This window comes from Thrips palmi, unplaced genomic scaffold (genome assembly GCF_012932325.1).
Source record: "Thrips palmi isolate BJ-2018 unplaced genomic scaffold, TpBJ-2018v1 HiC_scaffold_2, whole genome shotgun sequence".
Classification (NCBI taxonomy): Eukaryota; Metazoa; Arthropoda; class Insecta; order Thysanoptera; family Thripidae; genus Thrips; species Thrips palmi.
The window spans coordinates 2,500,539-2,519,809 of NW_023144629.1; the positions used below are offsets into that span (position 1 = coordinate 2,500,539).

Sequence of the window (19,271 nt, forward strand, 5' to 3'; positions counted from 1 at the left end):
TCTAGCGGAGTTTGATGAGTTCTGTGTTGTTTTTTCCGGTGTTGTGTACCCTTCCCCGCGTGTTTGTGTGTTTGAGTTCAAAAAACCTGCGACTACTTGTTGTTGCATGCGCTGCCCCGACCGCCTCCCCTCCCATCCGAAACGCAAAAAAAAAAAAAAAAAAAAAAAAAAAAAAAAAGCGTTGCTTCCTCCTTGAGTGGCCGTTCCTTACTGTTTTCCTCCAATAATTAAATTGTAAAATATACTAAAACGACAACAAAGGTATAACTCCAGCAGCCAATAAATTCCCGCCAGGGATTTTTTTCGTGTTTTTCTTTGTTTTTTTTTCTTTGGTTTCTTTTGTTTTTACACAGCAGGAGCTCTAAACCTCCATTTAACTTCTTAAAGAAAAAAATGGGACAGAAAAATGAAACATTTTGGGCAAATTTATGGCGGCTGCCAGACACATACCGATTGATTGTCCGTTCTCGCGCCGCGGGTCGCAGAGCTTTGATGAAGCAAACTTGCACCTTTTCTCCAGGATTACGGCAGTCTGGACGGAGAAAAGTTGCGCGGCCGAAGACATTCGAGCCCCGAAAACTCCCTCTCCGGTTCCATCACCAGGCTGCAGGATGACAGCTTCGACGACTCTCGAATGGTAAGTAGACTGTCAACAGGGTTCTTTTTCTTTCGTGGTTTTCCAAAGATTTTACTTTTCATTTCCCGATTTTTAAAAAAGATATTTTATTTCTTCTTTTGTGGGAGTATGAGCAGAATATTTAAAGCCGCATATGGAGTGACAGTATGTGGAACGTAAACTAGATACAATAATGCGCGCCCTATGAGGCGTCTAGAGAGAAATACAAAAGTAAATCTAAAACTATAAATACACGACAGCAAAGTCTTCATGGGGAGCTCGCAGCCATCACACTTTAAAACGTTCTCTTTCCAAAACGACGTCGAACCGACATGAGTCAGTCACTAGTTTCCTGCCGAGGGGCTGTCCTTTCGTCACTCCGCTCACTGACATTCCTTCGACACCTTTTGATACATAGACGGTCCTATTTACAACTTAAAAACTAAGAGCACAGCCTGTTTCTTTTTTTTTTAATCTTCGTTGATTTGCTGAGCCGCTCATAGTTTGTCCTGTATGGCGCGGCGCAGGTCCTCGGTGGCCTTGCCCAGGGCGGCCAGGTCGAGGGGCCCGCGCTTGGTCTTGTCCTCCTCGCAGTAGTCCTTGGGGGGCTCGGCGGGGCAGCGCGACCCGAACTTGGGCCGGGGGATCCGAACGCGCTTCACGTCCGTCAGCCAGGACTCCATGCCGCGGACCTGCAAACACAGGATGGTCAGAAGGGGCTGAGAAGACGAATACAAGGGACGTCAGTCAAAAGGGGCCAAAACACGACAAAATAGAACGTTAGTCAGGAGGGGCCGAAAAAGCATGGGACGTTGGTCAGAAGGGGCCAAAACACTCGACAAAATGGGACGTCAGTCAGATGGGGCTGAAAAAACACAACAAAATGGGACGTTGTTCAGAAGGGGCCGAAAAAAAACAGAACAAAATGGGAAGTAGGCTAGAATTGGCTGAAAGATAAAACCAAAAAAAAAGAGCGGCTGAAAGGGCTTTTCGCTGGGCCAAGCTGCGCTGCAAATCGGTAGGAGAATTACAGTGGCGGCGCGATAGCGCCCAGCAGATACCCATTCCGAGTATAACTCTCGTCGGTCGGTCTCTCTCGCACTCGTGGGGCGCCCCGTCGGGGTGCGAGAGAGACAGCAGAGCGACGAAAGCACTTCGCAATCGGCCCGCTGCCGCTCGGATTATGGTGTCTGGTGGAAAAGTCACGATGCCGATTTGGCTGCGACGTGTTGTTGTTGTTGTTGACTCGGCAATTAGTACCTCCCCGTGATGCCCCGTGCTGGCCAGAAAGTCTCTCTCTCTCTCTTTCTCTCTCTCTCTCTCTCTCTCTCTCTCTCTCTCTCTCTCTCTCTCTCTCTCTCTCTCTCTCTCCACCCTCCCCCCCGCCCCTCTCCCTTCTGGGCCACATAAGGCAGAATGTCGACACCAAAAATCTTTAAAAAGTGTCGGAAAAAGTTGTTGCGTCGGCCAAACATCCCAGTGTTGGCGAATCGGAAGCTAGTTCTGCGTGCGTGAGTCCGGCTCGTGCGTGTGTGTAGTGCGTGTGTGTGTGTGTGTGTGTGTGTGTGCGTGTGCGTGTGTGTGCGTGCGTGCGCCCGGCGAGCGTGCATGAGCGACGCTTCCGCATTTCCTGGGTCGGCTCGACGCATCCTTATTACAGTTTGGTTCGGCTCGGCTGCTCCCATAATGCGGCCGGCCCTCCCGCCAGCGGTGCGTGTGCGTGCGTGTGTGTGTGTGTGAGTGCGGTGCTCGCCCACGCCGTCTTGATGCTGACTCAGCCACGGGCCGTCGTTGTCCGGGATCGCTCGCCGCTTGTGTGTTTCGGGGCGTTTGAACCGTTTCATGGAACTGACCGTAACTTGGAACTGACCATTCGCTGTACACTATCCTGTACACTCATAATTTATTGCACCACATAGATGTTTTTGTCGGACAGTAAATATTTTGGAAGTTGGCCCTCCCGGAGCCTCGTTAGCGTTCGGCGGCCCGCGGAGCAAGACGACCCGCGGCGGTCCACTGCCAAAAATGATCCGCAAAAAAAATAAGTGATTCCAAAAACGAGGGGAAAACTGGAAAGGACAAAAAAGGTAGCCGTTTGCTGTCGCGCTGTGGAGCAACCCAGCCACCTGGAGCCGGGCGAGCGACGCGAGCGACGCGATGGCATTGGGGGTCGCGATTTGGAGAGCCGGGCGGCGTTATCTCTCGGCAGTGAGACGCGTTGTGACAGACAGTGGGCCAGAACACCGGCGCTGGCGGCCAAAGCCGCGTTTTGAGCTCCAGAGTCGCTAGATGAGACTCGAGTCATACGCTCGGTTCGAGTCCCACTTAGCGACTCTGGAGCTCAAAACGCGTCCGGGATTTTTACCGCCTCCACCGGTCTTCCCACGAGTACGATAGAGTCACAGCACACACAATATGGAATTATTTTCAAACATGCGGGGAAATTCACTTGTCGCGAGTGACTTACTTCGATTTTAGAAACGACTTTTCTGGGGGCAACGTTCGAGGTCACCCTACTGGGGTTCGGCGACTGGTCTACTTGCTGTGCGTTGCGCTCGGGATCCCTCGGTCCCTAGCCTACAGTGCCGTGGCCGCGTCATCCACAACGTCGTCGCTCCGCGGCCGGCTCGGCTCGGCTCGGCTCGGCTCGGCCCGGTCGGGCCCTGTGCAGGCGTGGATGCGCCTTGACGAGCCGAGCGAATAGTGTTTATCGCATCCGATCACTCCGGTGCTACTCCCTCGGCTCGGCCGCGGCGGCGCGGAAGGGGGGAGGGGGAGGGGGGACGTAAACGGGTTCTCGCTTTGTGGGTGGCCGCGCCGCGCAGAGCGGGCCTCGACAGGAAGGTCCAAGAGGCGCACAATTTGGCCGATGTGAGCCGTCGACGTCGGGCTAAAGTGGTGGCGTTGGTGGTGATTGCGATGGTTGTAGTGGTGGTGATGGTGTACTTGAGGATTACGGTGGTGGTGATGGTGGTAGTGTTGACGATGGTGATGTCGATGAGGTGATGGTGTCCGCGGTGGCCCGAACTGCATCCCGATACCCACACGAGCCGATACGGGGGCTTTGCGCGTGGCAGATTGGAAAAAAAAGAGAGAAGGAAAACGGAGCCGCCGGTGCGGGGATTTGAACCTGCGCCAGGCAGGATCATGTGCGGCGTCCGGCCGGCGACGGTGTGGGAGTGAGAGTGACGCAGTCGGCGGGCGTTGCAGCTGCGACGGTACAGCTGTTGCGGCGCACGCCTGCATGGGTAAATGGGTCACTCCGCCGCCCCCGCCCCCCCCCCCCCCAAATCTCATCGCACCGTCGCCGTGTCCTGTGTCCTGCTGCTCAATGGTGGCGGCGGGCGGACGCGCCGGCCGGCCGGGCGGAGCCGGATGCAGACATTCGGAAATAAGGCACACTTCCAAAAACAAAAGTCGAAAAAGTTGCCTTTTTTTCGGTGAATGACGAAGCGTGTTTTTGGAGGTACGCCCCCCGCAGTCGTCACTTTCTCCAGTGATGATGACATGTGTCGGGTCATCGCGCCCCGCCCCGCCCCGCCCCGCCAGAGTGGCGTAAAGTATAGGGCGGGGCGGGCCCTACCAAAGGGAGAAAGGGTTATTGAGAAAGAGAGTGTGACCCTGGACCGGCCCTTCAAAGCGGCCTTTCCTTGAAAACGAAAAAAAAGTAAAAGGTAAAGGAAAAAGGTAACCTGAAAGGCGCGCGGCAGGGAGATGTAATGTTTTTTTGTTTGCTTTTTGTTTTTGTTGTTTCCACTGCTCATTGCCGCCATGGGGCGCTGTCGCTACACTTTACTCCTCAATGGCTTTCTCGCCTCGAGTGACCTCGCCGCCGACTCCACGTGTGTGGGTCACGCCATTGACCACGGCCACACTGTGGAAATGACAAAAAGGCGTTCGTGATTCTGGTGCCACGTCTCTCCGTGCAGCTGGATTACGACACGCTAAAGCGCTAAATATTTTACGTTTATGTACAATATTTTTTTTACAAACAATAATGTCTGTACTTTTTTCCACCAGTGCTGTACTCCTTTTTCTTAAAAGAGCCGCTTGGCACTGTAGGCTGATAGCTGCTGGCGGGCTGCCTGTGCGGTCGCCAGAGAGTTGAGGTTAGTTCGGATAAGGCAAAGTGGGTCGTGGGGCAGAAGGCTTTGCGGGGTTGGGGCGCGCTGTGCCGTGCCTTGCCGTGCCTTGCCGTGTTGGAAACGACTGCTTCAGGCCCTCCGGCACGGCGTGCTGGCCTGGCTAGCAGTGGACGCACTCGCGTCTATGCCCCATGGCTCATCATGACGGACCTATCGCACCCAGATGGGGACACACACACACGCACTGCGAGAGAGAGAGAGAGAGAGAGAGAGAGAGAGAGAGAGAGAGAGAGAGAGAGAGAGAGAGAGAGAGAGAGAGAGAGAGAGAGAGAGAGCATTGATGGTCCGCCGTAATGATGGCCGGCCAGTAACAAGGGCGCTACCGACAAAGGAAGATCCACCAGTAAACCGCGCACACAGGCACACAGGCACACACACACGCATACTCGCTCGGGGAGTCACACACACGCCCAGACCAAATACACACACGCACCGAAAATCCCTACACGCACCACCCACACACGCACCACACACACGCACACACACACGCACGCGCGCGCGCGCGCACACACACACACACACACACACAACGGCAAATACAGATCCGCGTGGGCCTCCTCAGATTGACAGAAATGTGATTACCCCGACGACAGCGCGGCCAACAACTCATCCCTGACGGCCCTGCCCCCCTCCCCTCCCCCCCCCCTCTTTCCGCGCCCTGCAGTGTTAAGGTCGTTACCCCAGACTGCGCGCCGAAACCTGATCCTTCGCCGCTACTAAAGCGGTCTTCTCTGCGGACGGAGCCGAAACGAGAGGCACCGCGGAGGGGAGGGGAGGGGGGGGAGGGGAGTCATTTTAAATCCTTTCCTGCCACACTGTCTGCGGCGCGCTGTTGCACTTTGCGGAGCCGCCGAGGACTCCGGCCCTCAGCAGACCAGCAGACTGATTCTGAGAGTCGTTTGACGCGTTTCAAGCTCCAGAGTCGCTAAAGAGCCTCGAACCGAACGTGTGACCCCACCAATGGATTGCTCGTTCCGAGAGGAATCCATTGGTGGGGTCACACGTTCGGTTCGAGTCCCATTTCGCGACTCTGAATACGCGTTTGGGGTTTTGACCGGGTCCACCGGTCTTCCGGCCCACTGTGGCGGGCTCGGCTGCCACCGGCTGGGCTGCCACCGGCTGGGCTGCCACCGGCTGGGCTGCCACTGGCCCGGCAGTTCCTCCTGCCTCGCTTCCTGGAGACTTGTACGGCCGTGTGGAGCGAGTGCGCGGTGCGGCGCGGTGCGGCCAGCAGATGATCTAACTTTCCCGTTCTCCAGGCGGCGGACTCAACCCGGCAGGAAGGCGTGTTCGTCTCTCTCGCACTCGTCCCGTGCAGATGCGAGAGAGACAGAGCGATGGAAACGACTCTCGGAGTCAGTCTGGGTGGCCCGCGAGCCCTCCGCGTGGTCGCTCCCCACGGCCCCGCGGCGTTAGCGCGGCGTTAGCGCGGCGTTAGCGCGGTCTCACTCCCACGCGAGCGGACCGAGCGGACGGTGTGACACGCCGCCTTATCTCTCGCTCCCTCATCTCTCATGAGAACTGTAGTAATTCTCTCTCTCTCTCTCTCTCTCTCTCTCTCTCTCTCTCTCTCTCTCTCTCCCCCTCGTTCAGACACGCACGCTCGCCGCGACTCCCGCTTGTTTGTTGCATTGTTCGGCACCGTAAATAAATTTCCTCTAACGCCTCTCTTTCTTTCTTTCTTTCTTTCGCGCGTCGCGGCGCGTTGTCCGTCCGGCCCATGGGGCTGCCCGGCCGACAGTGCGCCAGAAGACCGGTGGAGGCGGTCAAAATCCCGGACGCGTTTTGCAGAGACAGAGCGACGAAAACGACTCCCAGTCTCCTGGGCGCGCTTCTCTAACGCGTGCGGCACTTAAGGCATAAAAATAAAAAAAAATCTCTGAGAAACTATTAAAGGGACGAGGACGCGCGCGGAGCGATGTATTTTTTCCCCTTTTTTATGGCGTGGATTATTGTTATTATTCTCATTCTTTGCCGATGAGCGCCAATAGTATCACGGGTTCCGATCAGGCTGGCCTTTTTTTGCCGCGCAAAGAGGCCGAGATCAGGCGTGTTAACCTCGTCGCCTCCCTCCCCTCTCCCCTCTCCCTCCCTTCCCTCCTCCCCCCCCCCTCTTCCTCCCTTCCCTCCCTCCCCTCCCCCCTCTCCAGACACGATGTAACGCCGGTGCGAGTCTCTCGCTTCCCCTTTGTCGCTTGACCTTTGGACCCGTGGCTGCCTGCCGACTGAGAGTCTCGCTCTGTCTCTCTCGCGCCCTTACGGGACGCTCCGCGAGTGCGAGAGAGACAGAGCGAGGGGCGCCCACAGCGGGGCACCGCCTGCCTCGCTCCGCGGCGCGGGAAGGGTCGCCGACATTTTGGCGTAAAGCACGTCGGGCCGGAATAACGAGAAAGAGAGAGAGACAAAAAAACGCTTTAATAGTTCCCCGTGTAACCAGGACATTGAAACACAGCGTCCCGCTAACACTGTGCGTGTGTTTGTGTGTGTGTGTGTGTGTGTGTGTGTGTGTCCGTGTGATGTGTTTGTGTACGTGTTACTGTGAGGGAGAGAGAGAGAGAGAGAGAGAGAGAGAGAGAGAGATGCGTGCGTGTGTGTTCGTGCGTCGGTGCGTTGTTTGCGCCCCGCGTGTTCAAATTTTTCCTTTCCCGAGAATACCGCGGTGACTCCACCCGAAGATTGATTCGTCCCACGTCATCGCACCGGCACGGGAGTCTGTTGTTCCATTATTCGCAGTACGCGAAGGGGGAAGCGTTTACCGACATAACGCCTTTGCCGCCGGTCCTGGCCGTCCAGACTTCCAGACTTCCAGGAGGAACCCCTATCATTACATGTGTTTTGACGGCTTTGACTGGCTGGCTATGCGGCCCTGCCACAGTCCCTGCCTACTTCCCGGTCCCGGGTCGCCGGCGTTCCCAGAGGTTGGCGGTCCTGCACGCCGAATCCGAACAGTCTCTGTCTCTCTCGCACCCCTGCGGGGCGCTTCGTGAGTGCGAGGGAGACAGAGCGACGAAAGCGCGCCTTGTTCGTCCTGCCGGTGGTCCTGGCGGCGATGCGTTGGAAAGGTCAGGAGCGCCGCGAGCCGGATGAGTCATGCAAGGGCCGCGCCGTGCCGTGCCGTGCCCATGCCGTGCCGTGCGTCGCCGCCGAGCAGCCACCGAAGGTCCTCCCAAGGATCCCAGACGTATTTTGTCGCGACCGCCGTGCCCTGCCGTGCCGTGCTCCGCCGTGCCCTGCCGTGCCCACCGCGCACGCGCGCACGGGTCGTTTAGATTGACGGCAGCTCATAAAGGTCCATGACATCCGACCAACTTCCTGGGTAGGGCATCGCGCATATGCCCGCCCAACCTGGCCGGCAACGCCGTGGTAACCACCAACATCGCCACCACCACCATCATCACCATTACCGTGGTAAAAATAAAGCTGGTACACGAAAAAAGGCATGGTCATCTTCGAAATCAGAATAGGTTGGCTGCTGATGAAATCTGGTCGTGGTGACTATTTTTCGTGATTGTGGTTAGCAACCATCCTGCTCGTGGCAATAACGCCCCTGGAGGTGACCGGGGATCAATCGATCGTGACAATCGGAAGTCAGCCTGAGGCACAGCCTATCGACAGGGCCTAAACCCAAACCGAAACTTTTTTCTTTCCGTGTAAATACGTCCCGCAAACGATTCCTCCCCTCCCCAGGCGGCCGGGCCCCGCACGTCGCGCTGTTTTACAAGTCCCGTTGGCGGTCCTTTACGGTGTGCTTACGTCCTGACGGCCACTACTCGGTGCGGGCCGTGTGGGCCCACACTGTGGGCTCCACACTGTGGGAACCAGCCGGGGGGGACCAGCAAGTGTGCCATCCGTCGCCGCGGGTTGCCGTCGCCGGGGCCGCGCCGCCTTGCTCGCTGACTGATCCCGAGAGTCGCTTTCGTCGCGCTGTCTCTCTCGCACCTTAACGGGACGCCCCATGAGTGCGAGAGAGACGGAGCGAGACTCTCGGAATCACAGCCTTGCTGCCTGCCGTCGGCTCCAATCCGCGCGGCCAGCCCGTTAGGACGCACCCCGCGCGAGGCTAGGCTAGTCACACACATGGTGGCTGAAATCCGCTAATCGCATTCACTGCAATGAGCCTTCCCGTTCGGATCGCCGTGGATTAGCCGCCACAGCCACCGCAAAAAAAAAGGTCGTCCAAGCCGGGGATCGGTTCTGGGTTGGGTTGTAGAAGTCAGGGCTGAGTTGGGGTTTCGGTTTCGTTTTTGTCATAAAGTGGCAACAAATTTTGACAGTGAGCGTCCAGCGTCCCCGAGGTCCGAGTTCGATTGCTGCGGCGGCGCCCCGGTTCGCCTGGCGCCATGCTCCTTGTTCGTGGTGACACGCCGCGTCGCCGCGTCGCCGCGTCGCCCCGCGGAGGTCGCGTGCTTTTGTCATTTTGTCACGCAGCCTGTCACGGCCGCGGCGCCGCGCAGCGTCCTTCCCTCGACTTCCCTCGAGGACCGCGCTAACGGAACGCCCCGTGCGCTTGCCGTCGGCTTGCCGCGTGCGCAACACGCAAGGGACACACACACGTACACACCAACACACCAATACACACACCAATACACACACCAACACACACACAAACACAAACACAACACACACACACACACACACACACACACAACGCATCCGCTCTCCGTGCGGCACGCACACCAACCAGGACGCTTAGACTAACGCGACACGGCTCAGGCGTGCGATTCGAACAAAGATTATTTCCACCCGAAGCCAGAATAGCGATGCGCGCATCCCGAGACTTCTAACGTCTCGAATTAACTTGCATAGCTTTTCCTTGGGATCACCATGTATATGTGCTAAGCAAAAAAGGGGGTCCAGCTTGAGTGTTCTTGAGTCAAAACAAACTTGTCTTTGAAAACAATTGGACTGAAAGAATAAAAAATAAAATGAAAGAGTGTACTAAGCTTCGAAATTCATTTCGTCAACAACAACAACAGCAGCAGCAAGAGCAGTAGTAGCCGCGACGGAAAGAAGCAATCCAAGCCTTCTTAGATCCTGAAAACTAATCTTGAGTGATAAAGCCAGACAGAAGAGCCTCACCTGGGGACTGCTGCTTCGACTCATGGCGACTGCACTGGTTGCACTCAGCTTGACTCTGTCCTGTCTTCTCTCTCTTTTGAAACCCAAGTTTCGGACAGCGATACTGCCCTTGGATAGGCAGTGCGAAAATGACGAGTAGGGACGACGACCAGGGACGAGACCGCGAGTACACGAGATGCGCGGCTGTCTAACGCACGACAACAACTGAGCCCCTCACCGCGGCGGCCGGCAGATGGCCCCTCCGCCCCGCCCCCCCTTCCCGCCCCCTTCCCATTCCCCTCCCGCTGACCTGGAGAGGCGCCCGCCCCCCCTGCCCCGCCGCTTCCCCGAAGCGCACCGCGGCCCCGCTTCTCCTTCTCTTCCTCTCTCTTTGTCCCCCCTCCCCCTCCTCCTGGTCCCGGTCCGTCTCCCCGGACAGACGGGTCCTAGCTGCTCGTCGCTTCTGGGCGTCTGGACGTCGGACTCGGCCGAGGACTCGTGCTCCCGGTTCATTTGGAGTGACACCTCAACATTACCTAATTTGTTTTTGTTGTTGATGTTGTTGTCGTCCCATGACAGGACCGGAGTTATTATGTACAGCAGTTGTTATAAAACGTGAAACCTCTTTAGTTTTTCATACACCTTCGGAAAAAAATCTCGTACCGTTGGAGACGACAAAATGCTGGGATCGTGCCTGCACAACAAGCACAAATGAAGTTCTCTCACTTACTCACGTCTTCCCTTGAAGAAATATGTCTCTATCGGTATGAGTTTTTTTTCTGGGGTGTATACTAGGTAGAAAAACAAGGCCCCCTTGTATCCTTGTATAAGAAATCCTCGTCTAGGATAGTTAGGAGTCGTTTCTATGTAGACTATTGACTAGAGTTGTGGACAGATTTGTAGCGTCGTGGTGTATACTGTGGGTTGAGTGTAGCCCTTGTCTAGTAGACACTGCTAGTCCCATGCATTGTAGTTACTGTGTCCTCTCTAGACTAGTGTATTCCTCAACTTTGCAAACGGTTTTCAGCCCGGCTACTTGGAGGGCCTGCGTTCGCACTTGGGTGGCTGGACTCAGAAAGTCAAGTCATGGTACTGGGGGAGTCCTCTTGTAAGTTTGTTTCAACAAATCGCTGCACTTAGAACGGAGCGCCGAAATGCATCATGTATATTGTCGACCTGCACGCTGTTTCCATTCTGTCACCAACAGACTTTAGCTAGCGTAATACCATTCAAGGGTAGTTTTTGGCATGACCATTTATGGTATTTTTTTCCTTTCCTTTTTCGCAATTTCCAGCCGCACCTTCTTATGAACCATGGCAGCTCCAACTTCCACGCAAAGCAAATTTAGAGACATAGTTAAATCATTTCCAAAATCCCGATTGATTTATCCTAGTTTGAACTTTGAAGTAGTGCAATAGCGATCGCAAGGTATACTCTAGTGGCAGTAACATTTCCGCACTATAGTGGTAAACAAAACTGTATGAGTTCTAGACACAGTATAAAGTCTTCCAGGCACTGTAGAAGAGCAGACACTACATTAGCTTCGCTGTTGTAACCGCGATAGATAATTTTAAAAATAAACCTTAAATCATTATTGTTTTTTTTGCTCTTTCTTTTCCTTTTAAAACATAGATCATACCTCTCGGCACCTATTTAGATTGAGGTGTAAAATGTTGCTCTGATGCACCCTTTTGAAAATACTCAAGTAGTATAGTATTGTAGACTTTTCCTTTTTTCAAGAAGAGTGCTAATGCAGCACTAAAAAATGACACAACAGAGGTTTTTGCTGTCACAACGTGCACAATCACTCTGCACCAATAATGCGCCGTGTAAAGAACAGGTTTTGAAACTGTCATTATCATTAATCGAATTATTACTAACCTCAAAACATCATTAATAAATGCGTGGTCCGTTGAGAGACGTCATTATGGAGGATCGGATAAAGTCTTGCTTGTCTCGGCCACTCCGTTTTCCAGGCGTACCGAAGGGTCGTTCTTGATCCAAGAGTCGGAACCTGCACTCCTGTATGGTTGGGAAAGGGTGGCCAGGGACGCCGCTGGGATATCCGAGGTCGGACCGCGCGAAGCAACTCAGGAGCACAGACCCATCCTTTTTTTCCTGTCTACCCTACTTTGCAGTGAACTGTCTACGAGGCATCGCTTCGCAATACGAAGAAAACGAAAGCGTTTTAAAATCTACGAATTAATGCTCCGCATTTTGAAGAAAAATCCATCGTAATGTAAACCATTTCTTTTTTGAGTAATTCATACTATTTATGAATCATTTCTTGACATTTCGAACGATTTTGTCTATGAAACATTTCCTCATAGTGCGAAGGATTTCTTCATCAATTCAAAGCAGTTGTTCTCAATACTCCGCAAAGCATTTTACCTCATACGAAGCATTTCTTCGCAAAACGAAGGATTCTTTTATAATACGAATCAATGCCACAATGCCTTCATTTCCTTTGTAGTTTATGAAGTCGATGCATTGTAGCCATTTTTGAGTGTCGAGGTGTGTCCCTCAAGCCGCTCGCTCCGTGTCCACAGCTCCCCCACAAGCTGGGCCGCAGCTTCGACATGAAGGAGGACCAGGAGCTGCTGGAGACGGACCCCGTGATGCGCCGCCACCACTCAATGCAGAGGCTGGGGCTCGGCCGGCAGGCCCACGACGATGCCAGCAGGGAGGCGGAGGCGGTAGGTCTTTCATTTACCACTAGGTCCTAAGGACCCATGTCCTAAGGACCCATGTCCTAAGGACCCATGTCCTAAGGACCCATGTCCTAAGGACCCATGTCCTAAGGACCTAAAGAAATGTACAAATAATTAATGTTTATAAACCATGACGCAGGCGATGGTGGTGGCCGACCAGCTGGGCAACCTGCGCATCACGGTGCGGAAGAACAAGCCGCTGCTGGGCATCGCCATCGAAGGCGGCGCCAACACCAGGCACCCGCTGCCGCGCATCATCAACATCCACGTGAGTGCCTCGCCTTGACAGCATCCTTTGTCGCGATGCCTCTCTCGCACTCATGGGGCGTTGCCGCAAGAGTGCAGGAGAGATCTCAGACATGGACATGTGTTGCTTCGTGTGCCGCAGGAGCACGGCGCGGCGTACGAGGCCGGCGGCTTGGAGGTGGGCCAGCTCATCCTGGAAGTGGACGGCCACCGCGTGGAGTGTGAGTATCACGCGCAGCGAAGCGCAGCGAAGCGCAGCGCGCCCGGCCAGTACGGCGCCCAGCGTGCACCGCGGCACGTTGGGCTGCCTGCCTCCTAGGGGCACTCTGGAGCGACGAACCGTGACAACCTCCTCTCTGCCCGCAGCCATGCACCACCAGGACGTGGCGAGGATGATCGCCGAGTCCTTCGCGCGCCGCGACCGCGGCGAGATCGAGTTCCTAGTGATCGAGGCCAAGAAGTCGAACCTCGAGCCCAAGCCGACAGCACTCATATTCCTGGAAGGATAACACGACGCTGCGAGGTCTGGGACGCCGGCACCCCTAGGGCACGCGCCTCTGTGCGTGCCACACCCCGTGCCTGGCCTCAGTGCCCAGCCTCGCAGCGCCCCAAACACCCACTCCCCCACCCACACCGCCACGCAAGACCACGGCGCCTACACGGACTACACCGACAACCCGGAGCACCTCCACCAGGAACGCCATCACCAGGATCACCACCACCAGGAACACCGCCACCACCAGGAACACGAACTGCACCAGGAACACGTCCAAGATCACGTCCTCGAGCGCCAGCAGGAGCGCTACACGCCGCGGGAGCTGGCCAACCAGGAGCGCGAGCGCGCCTACACGGCGGAGCTCGTGTACAGCCGGCGGCCGCACACGCAGGGCGGCGCCTACAACGCCGACCGTGGTGACCGCGCGTACGGCCACGAGCGCGCCTACAGCGCGGACCGCGCGGGGCCCAGCGGCTCCTACTCCCACCAGCGGCACGGCGACGGCTACGCCGACCACTCTCGGTCCAGGCTCAGCCCCTACGACCAGCGGCACGGCCTGCACGGCCACCAGGACGATCTCGGCAGCACCTACGGCGGCCACAGCGCCCACGGCAGCCTCTACGGCGGCCACAGCGCGCACGGCAGCGGCCACGGCAGCGTCTACGGCAACCACAGTGCGCGGGGCAGCACCTACGCCGGCAGGGACGGCCGCGGAGAGCCACTGTACGGCCACCAAGGCAGCCGCAGCGCCGAGCCCAGCCCCTACCTCGGCAGCCGCGGGCACGGCCAGGGCAGTAGCGGCAGGTACCGCTACGACTGAACTCACTCGGTCAAAGTGATGCCCCCCAGTCAAAAGTGATGAAGAAAGAGTGATATTTTTGAAGAGATCTGTATCGCGGACTCTGGACTGTATAGCGTTAAGTTTTGTTATTGTTGTTTGCCGTTGTTGAAGCTTATTGTCACAAACCTTGGTTAGACGACTGGCCCCTTTCTCGCGGCGGAAAGGGGTAATGAAAAGTCACGAATGGTGTCAGGTAGTTTAAGTTGCCCGTGAGAGTTAGGTACACTGTTGTGAAACCTTGGAAAGTCCTGGAGAAATTATTGAAAGAAAAGGTGCCTCATATCAAGGGGAATCAAAAACCTACTGTTTCTTCTTTTTTTGAGTTTCCGGGAGATAAATTAAAACAATGTTTTGAAAAACGAAGCCTCCGTACATTTCCAGTACAACTTGTTTCCAGCAGTGTTGCCAACCCTCGAGGCGTGAACTTGGCTTCCGGACAACCTCTATGCCTGCTTGATTGCTGTTTCTGTGCCAATGTTTACATTCCGCTCTGATTTTGTTGTTGAGGGACGCCGCCTGCTTCGAAAGTAGAACCACTCCCGTTCGTAAGGAGGGAAAGGCCAAGCACAGTGTATTGCTGAGAAGAGTAGGAAATCATTATTGAACCTCCTCCACTTTCTTTCTTCAATCAAAAGAGATTTGCTCGGCAAAGAAAGACGACGGTCATCGCAGGGTCTTGATTTCTGAGACCCTGATAGCATTGTGCCAATAGAGAATATTGTGTTTTCCTCTTACCGAGTTGACCAAAATTCAGCCATGAGTCGAGTTTAGCTATTTTCAGTTATGTAATCCTCTGGACCGTTCAAGCCTAACCGAAGCAAAGTTCTGTCGATCATAGAGTCGAATAACCAAGGGTAATTGTTTTGATTCGTGTAACTACGAACTGTATGATAAACTGTACATAAAGTGTACATATACGTGATTGCGTTTTTAAACTGCAATGTCGATGCGCTACACCATGCCTTAGACTTCTTTTTCTTCTTCTCCTTCGCTGTTACAGAAAGATGAGATTGGTGGATGTGATACGTTTCTTCGGTTTGAGAGGGTAAATAAAGAGAAAATGTTGCCTTACGCCTGCTCGGCTTTAGTCACAAAAATAGCTTTGACCAAAGTAGAGGGCAAGTGGAACCGACTGATAGAAATGTTTAGAATTTACCCAATTAACCCAGGCAACAAAAACTGTAGTAACGAACCATATTATTACACAGATAGTTGTGACATGAAATATATGTCGAAGGGCTTACATGCCAACGTCAAGAGTGATTTTCCAAAAAAAAAAAAAGCTAGCTTTGTGTATTGAGATCGTAATTCGTAACATAGACTGTAACTTTACAGCTGCTGTGTAGGGTTCCGCAAAGTTTTGGCAACACCACCCTCGGCGGCGACTCTGGCTGCGATCAGTCAGACTCTGACCAATCTGCACGTCACGACTTGTAAAACGAGTCAGGGAAATGTATCCTTTCTCGGAAATGTTCGCCCTGATAACAAAATGAACTGAAGTCTTACAAAATTCTTGAAGCTTTATTCTTGTTGTTGAAATTAATCGACCCTCTCTCTAGCGAAGGGGTCCTTTTGACCTGTACATATATAAATATCAGTATTGTTTTGAGTGTAATTATGGTTTTACACTGTATAAATGAATCGCACGCCTTATTTTTTTAACGTAGCCGATCTGATTCGAAATTTAACGTCGGATATGCTATGCGTTTACATTATTTCTGTGTTTTAACACTGTGAAACTGACTTATGGTCTATGTTGTCATTTTAGAGCCTAACAAATCCAGAATGAGCATGGTGTAAATACGTTGCCAGTAGTTTGGGATGCTTTGACGAGATTGTCGTGCTACTTACATCTACGATTCTGAGTTCTCCAAATCCGCTTTCAAATTACTTTTGTGAAAATTTTACGGTAAATGTTACATCATAAATATTAGCACATCCTTTAAACGCTGACTCGGCTTAAGGCGGGTGCTTGCAAATTGGCCGTGTGTTGAGCGTTACTAAGCACGCGTCTTAAGCGGGAACTCAGACGCCTTTGACTTAACAATCTCACATTTTAAAAAAAATCGTCAAGAAGGAACTTTTGACTACAAGCATGGGCTCGCATGACGTGTTAGAAAGTATTTCAGCATGAAAAATTTTATTCACTCTCTCTTTGTGCGACATTATGACGCGCCTGGAAGATTAAGCTGCGTACGACTGACAAAGTCCCGCACATTCCGGACTGCATACTGCATTGCATACATTGCACACCGGGGCTAGCCTGCGCACGCCAGCTAGTTATGTACTAAATTGTACGACGCTTACGTAAGTTTACGAGCGATGCTCAAGTTTTGCACAGTTTAAATACGTAATTGCATCATATATTTGCAATACTGTACGTAATTATGTTTCAAATTTTACGCAGCTACGTGTTTAATTTTACGTACTTTACGCGTGCTTGTAAACTAACGTTAGCCACGTGCAAATAACTATGTAACCGGTTAGTGTGCGCTGCTTTTTGGCATCGTCGGGTAGCTTCGGGAATGAGTATTCCAAGCTGGGGTGTGTTATTAGCTACTTTAGTTCTCTGTATGTTCATCATCAACAAACTGTTGTGTGTTACTTACAAAGTCAATCCTGTCATTGTACCTCGTCATTTTATTTGTTACCTACAATAGTCTGTGTAAACATTAGGCAATCAAATACGTGTGTTTCAGTTTGTTTAGTTTACCGTCAAAGTGTTTAACGACTCTCTTATTTTTTTAACAAATCGGTTTTGCTGATATTTTTAAATGTTAGGGATTATTCTCACTGGCCACACCAGTGCTGATTGGAATCTGTACCGCGAGGCATAGCTGAATTCATGTTACATTGAACAAGTCTCGTGAAACAAAGAAAGTGACTTGTACGCTACGCTGACACACGAACCTGACAAGTCACATATCTTTCTTAACTTTGGTCTTATCTTGCACACATCATCCAAAGCCTCTTTTGCCGAAACAAGCTCTCATCATAATTCAATTTGAGCATTTTGTGATGTTAATTGCAGTCTTTATTGCGATTAAAACGTTTCGTTAAGTTTTCTTTCATTTCGTTGTAACATGTCGATGTTATTTTTTAAGAATAATAAACGTTTGAATGACTGTACCATTCAAAAATGTTGTGTGTGATTTCCTTTTTTGTTCTCTCCCGAAACACTTCCAAGAAAAGCGTCATTTATTTCATAGAAACGTTTTACAGTGGTCAGACTTGCAAATTTGTCAAAACAAGAACAAGATCCAATAAAAACACGAAACCGGGTATGCACATGGCTGACGGAGCGCTGCCTGCAATAAGCACCAAATTTCATAGCAACAGTTAATCTTAACCAAAACCAACTGAACCATTTTGAAGACCGTGCAACCTACTTTTGCAGTGTAGAAGATCCATCGTCGGGATGAAGCCCTCCTTGCACTCGCACCGCTCCTGGTGGCGGCAGTAGGCGTTCGGCACGCACCCGTCATCGTACTGGCACTTTTGCCGGAGGCCTGAAACGATTTTCCTTCTATTGTAAAGGATACTTTGCGCACTTCCACTTCAGTGTGAGGCTTCAGGTTGAAGCATGCCTGCGTGAACACTCCATCCACCTGAAGCATGCCTGGCATGTCAACTCCAAGTGCTTGCCAAATCAGGTATGTGACACTGTTGCTCTGTTTTTCATGCCAAAGATGGGGAACTTTAGCAGCAATGTACATGGGGTGTACCTGGCCAGCATGCGCCACCTGGAGTGTACACGCCAGGCATGCTTTTTGAGTAAGTAACATGCCAAGTAGGCTCAAGGGTGAGTCAACATGCTGGCATGCTTCAACCTGCAAACACACGAAGTAGTTTGATGGCGCACCTGCCAGGCACGTGATGTTGTCCTTGTCGGGCACGTAGGTCTCTCTGCAGGCGCACACCCTGCCGGGCCCGCAGTACGCGTGGAGGCGGCAGTCTTCGCTGGTGTCGCAGTCCACCCCGAGCCCTGACCGAAAGCCAAAGAAACCTCGTCTCGCTCGGTTGCATTCAAGCTCACACATCGTGGCAAGTACACTTCTCCTCGAAGCACGTATACTTACAAGCACTTGCATCACTCTCATTCCAAGAAAGTTCCATCACGTTAAACCGAGCGCGACAAAACGTCATTCACCTTTACGAATTGTGTGTCGCTTGTTTGGATGTGAATCGGCCATAAATTAGCTTTTTCACATTCGAACGAGTGTGACGCAATGCTCAAAGGAGAGTGACCTTCTGTCAGACTCCTGTCAACGTGGCGGAATTTTCCTGGAATGAGAGTATTCGAGGAGTGTACTGAGTACACGCAAAAGTTTTGTGTGTACGTTGTGTCGTCGAAACTCACCGAGGTCGCCCTGGGCGCTTGCACGCTCCAGGACGAGAAGGAGGCAAAGGCAAAGGCCAGCCCAAGCCCTCATCCTGGCCACGACCTCGGTCAAGGCAAAGCAGACGACGCGCGGTGCGGTGCACCCCTTGGCGGTCGCCTCATGTCCTCCGTCGGCGCTCTCCACGGACAAACCCCGACCCTGCCGCCGAGCCCGCGCGGCCCGGACTGGTTTGAATTTGGCGCGGTGCAAGGCACGGGCCTCCCCGGGCCGCGTGCGAGGGGTTGCTCCCGTTCCTGACGCGGCCCCGCGCACAAAGACGCACAAAGAAGCACAACGCAGGCAATCGGCCAGTCATGCCACTGACACGTCGCTGCACTGCGCCAAGCCACCCTTTCCGGGAACTGCGCGGAGCCGCGCCAACACCGTGCTCTACTTTGCCGCCGTCTACACTGTAGAGAGGTAATGAGCATTTTTCTGACCCCCAAGGTGTCTTAATTTCTTATCTTTGAATTTTCTCATTCAGTCCATCGCGACAACAGTTTTGGACGAGGAATGGCGCCAACGTTATGGTGAGGGACACGTTATTACCCAGTATGGAATCAAGTTAGTTTCCTGACCTAAACTTAAGTGATGACGCGATTCGTTAGGTAACAGAAGCATCCTATTTTGCCCAAATTTGGGTGACAACACCTCAATCAACTGAATCAACCGCAGTAGTGACCTGGTTCATATACCTGCCTTGCGCCTTTAGTTCGCAGGGTAGGCTGGCAAACCATTTCTGTGTTGTTGCAGTGCAGGAAGGAAAACACAAGTCA

General features: G+C 53.0%; 3 protein-coding genes across 5 annotated transcripts in view; 1 reads left to right on the top strand and 2 right to left on the bottom strand.

Moving 5' to 3' along the window:
* LOC117646945 overlaps positions 1-13,319 on the top strand; it is a 29,677-nt gene extending 16,358 nt beyond the window's left edge. Inside the window, exons 13-18 of the mRNA XM_034388334.1 lie at positions 521-637; positions 10,847-10,927; positions 12,369-12,515; positions 12,670-12,798; positions 12,919-12,997; positions 13,143-13,319. Coding sequence (XP_034244225.1) covers positions 521-637; positions 10,847-10,927; positions 12,369-12,515; positions 12,670-12,798; positions 12,919-12,997; positions 13,143-13,285 — 696 coding nt within the window. The 3' untranslated portion in view covers positions 13,286-13,319. The remainder of the gene's footprint in view (positions 1-520; positions 638-10,846; positions 10,928-12,368; positions 12,516-12,669; positions 12,799-12,918; positions 12,998-13,142) is intronic.
* Positions 336-10,054, bottom strand: LOC117646947. The gene is made up of 2 exons (XM_034388336.1): positions 9,841-10,054; positions 336-1,308 (listed from the first exon to the last, which is right to left on the bottom strand). Exons 1-2 carry the CDS (start codon positions 9,862-9,864, stop codon positions 1,114-1,116), a joined length of 219 nt encoding a protein of 72 aa, XP_034244227.1. The 5' UTR covers positions 9,865-10,054; the 3' UTR covers positions 336-1,113.
* Positions 13,320-17,281: 3,962 nt separating the features above from the next.
* On the bottom strand, positions 17,282-19,132 carry LOC117647130. 3 transcript variants are annotated; one of them, XM_034388675.1, is made up of 4 exons: positions 18,474-19,132; positions 17,976-18,098; positions 17,503-17,622; positions 17,282-17,421 (listed from the first exon to the last, which is right to left on the bottom strand). In XM_034388675.1, exons 1-4 carry the CDS (start codon positions 18,544-18,546, stop codon positions 17,339-17,341), a joined length of 399 nt encoding a protein of 132 aa, XP_034244566.1. In that variant the 5' UTR covers positions 18,547-19,132; the 3' UTR covers positions 17,282-17,338. The 3 variants fall into 3 exon arrangements, with proteins under 3 accessions (XP_034244566.1, XP_034244565.1, XP_034244564.1); XM_034388674.1 differs by having other exon boundaries at positions 17,976-19,132; XM_034388673.1 differs by lacking the exons at positions 17,976-18,098; positions 18,474-19,132 and having other exon boundaries at positions 17,503-17,950.
* Between the last annotated feature and the right edge of the window lie 139 nt (positions 19,133-19,271).

Coding starts and splice junctions, on each gene's coding strand:
- LOC117647130 (XM_034388673.1), bottom strand. CDS start 17,898: ATGTTACTTACTCAAAAAGCATGCCTGGCGTGTACACTCCAGGTGGCG. Junction 17,422..17,502: donor GGATCTTCTACACTGCAAAA/GTAGGTTGCACG, acceptor TGCTTATTGCAG/GCAGCGCTCCGTCAGCCATG.
- LOC117646947 (XM_034388336.1), bottom strand. CDS start 9,864: ATGAGTCGAAGCAGCAGTCCCCAG. Junction 1,309..9,840: donor GTCGAAGCAGCAGTCCCCAG/GTGAGGCTCTTC, acceptor CTGTGTTTGCAG/GTCCGCGGCATGGAGTCCTG.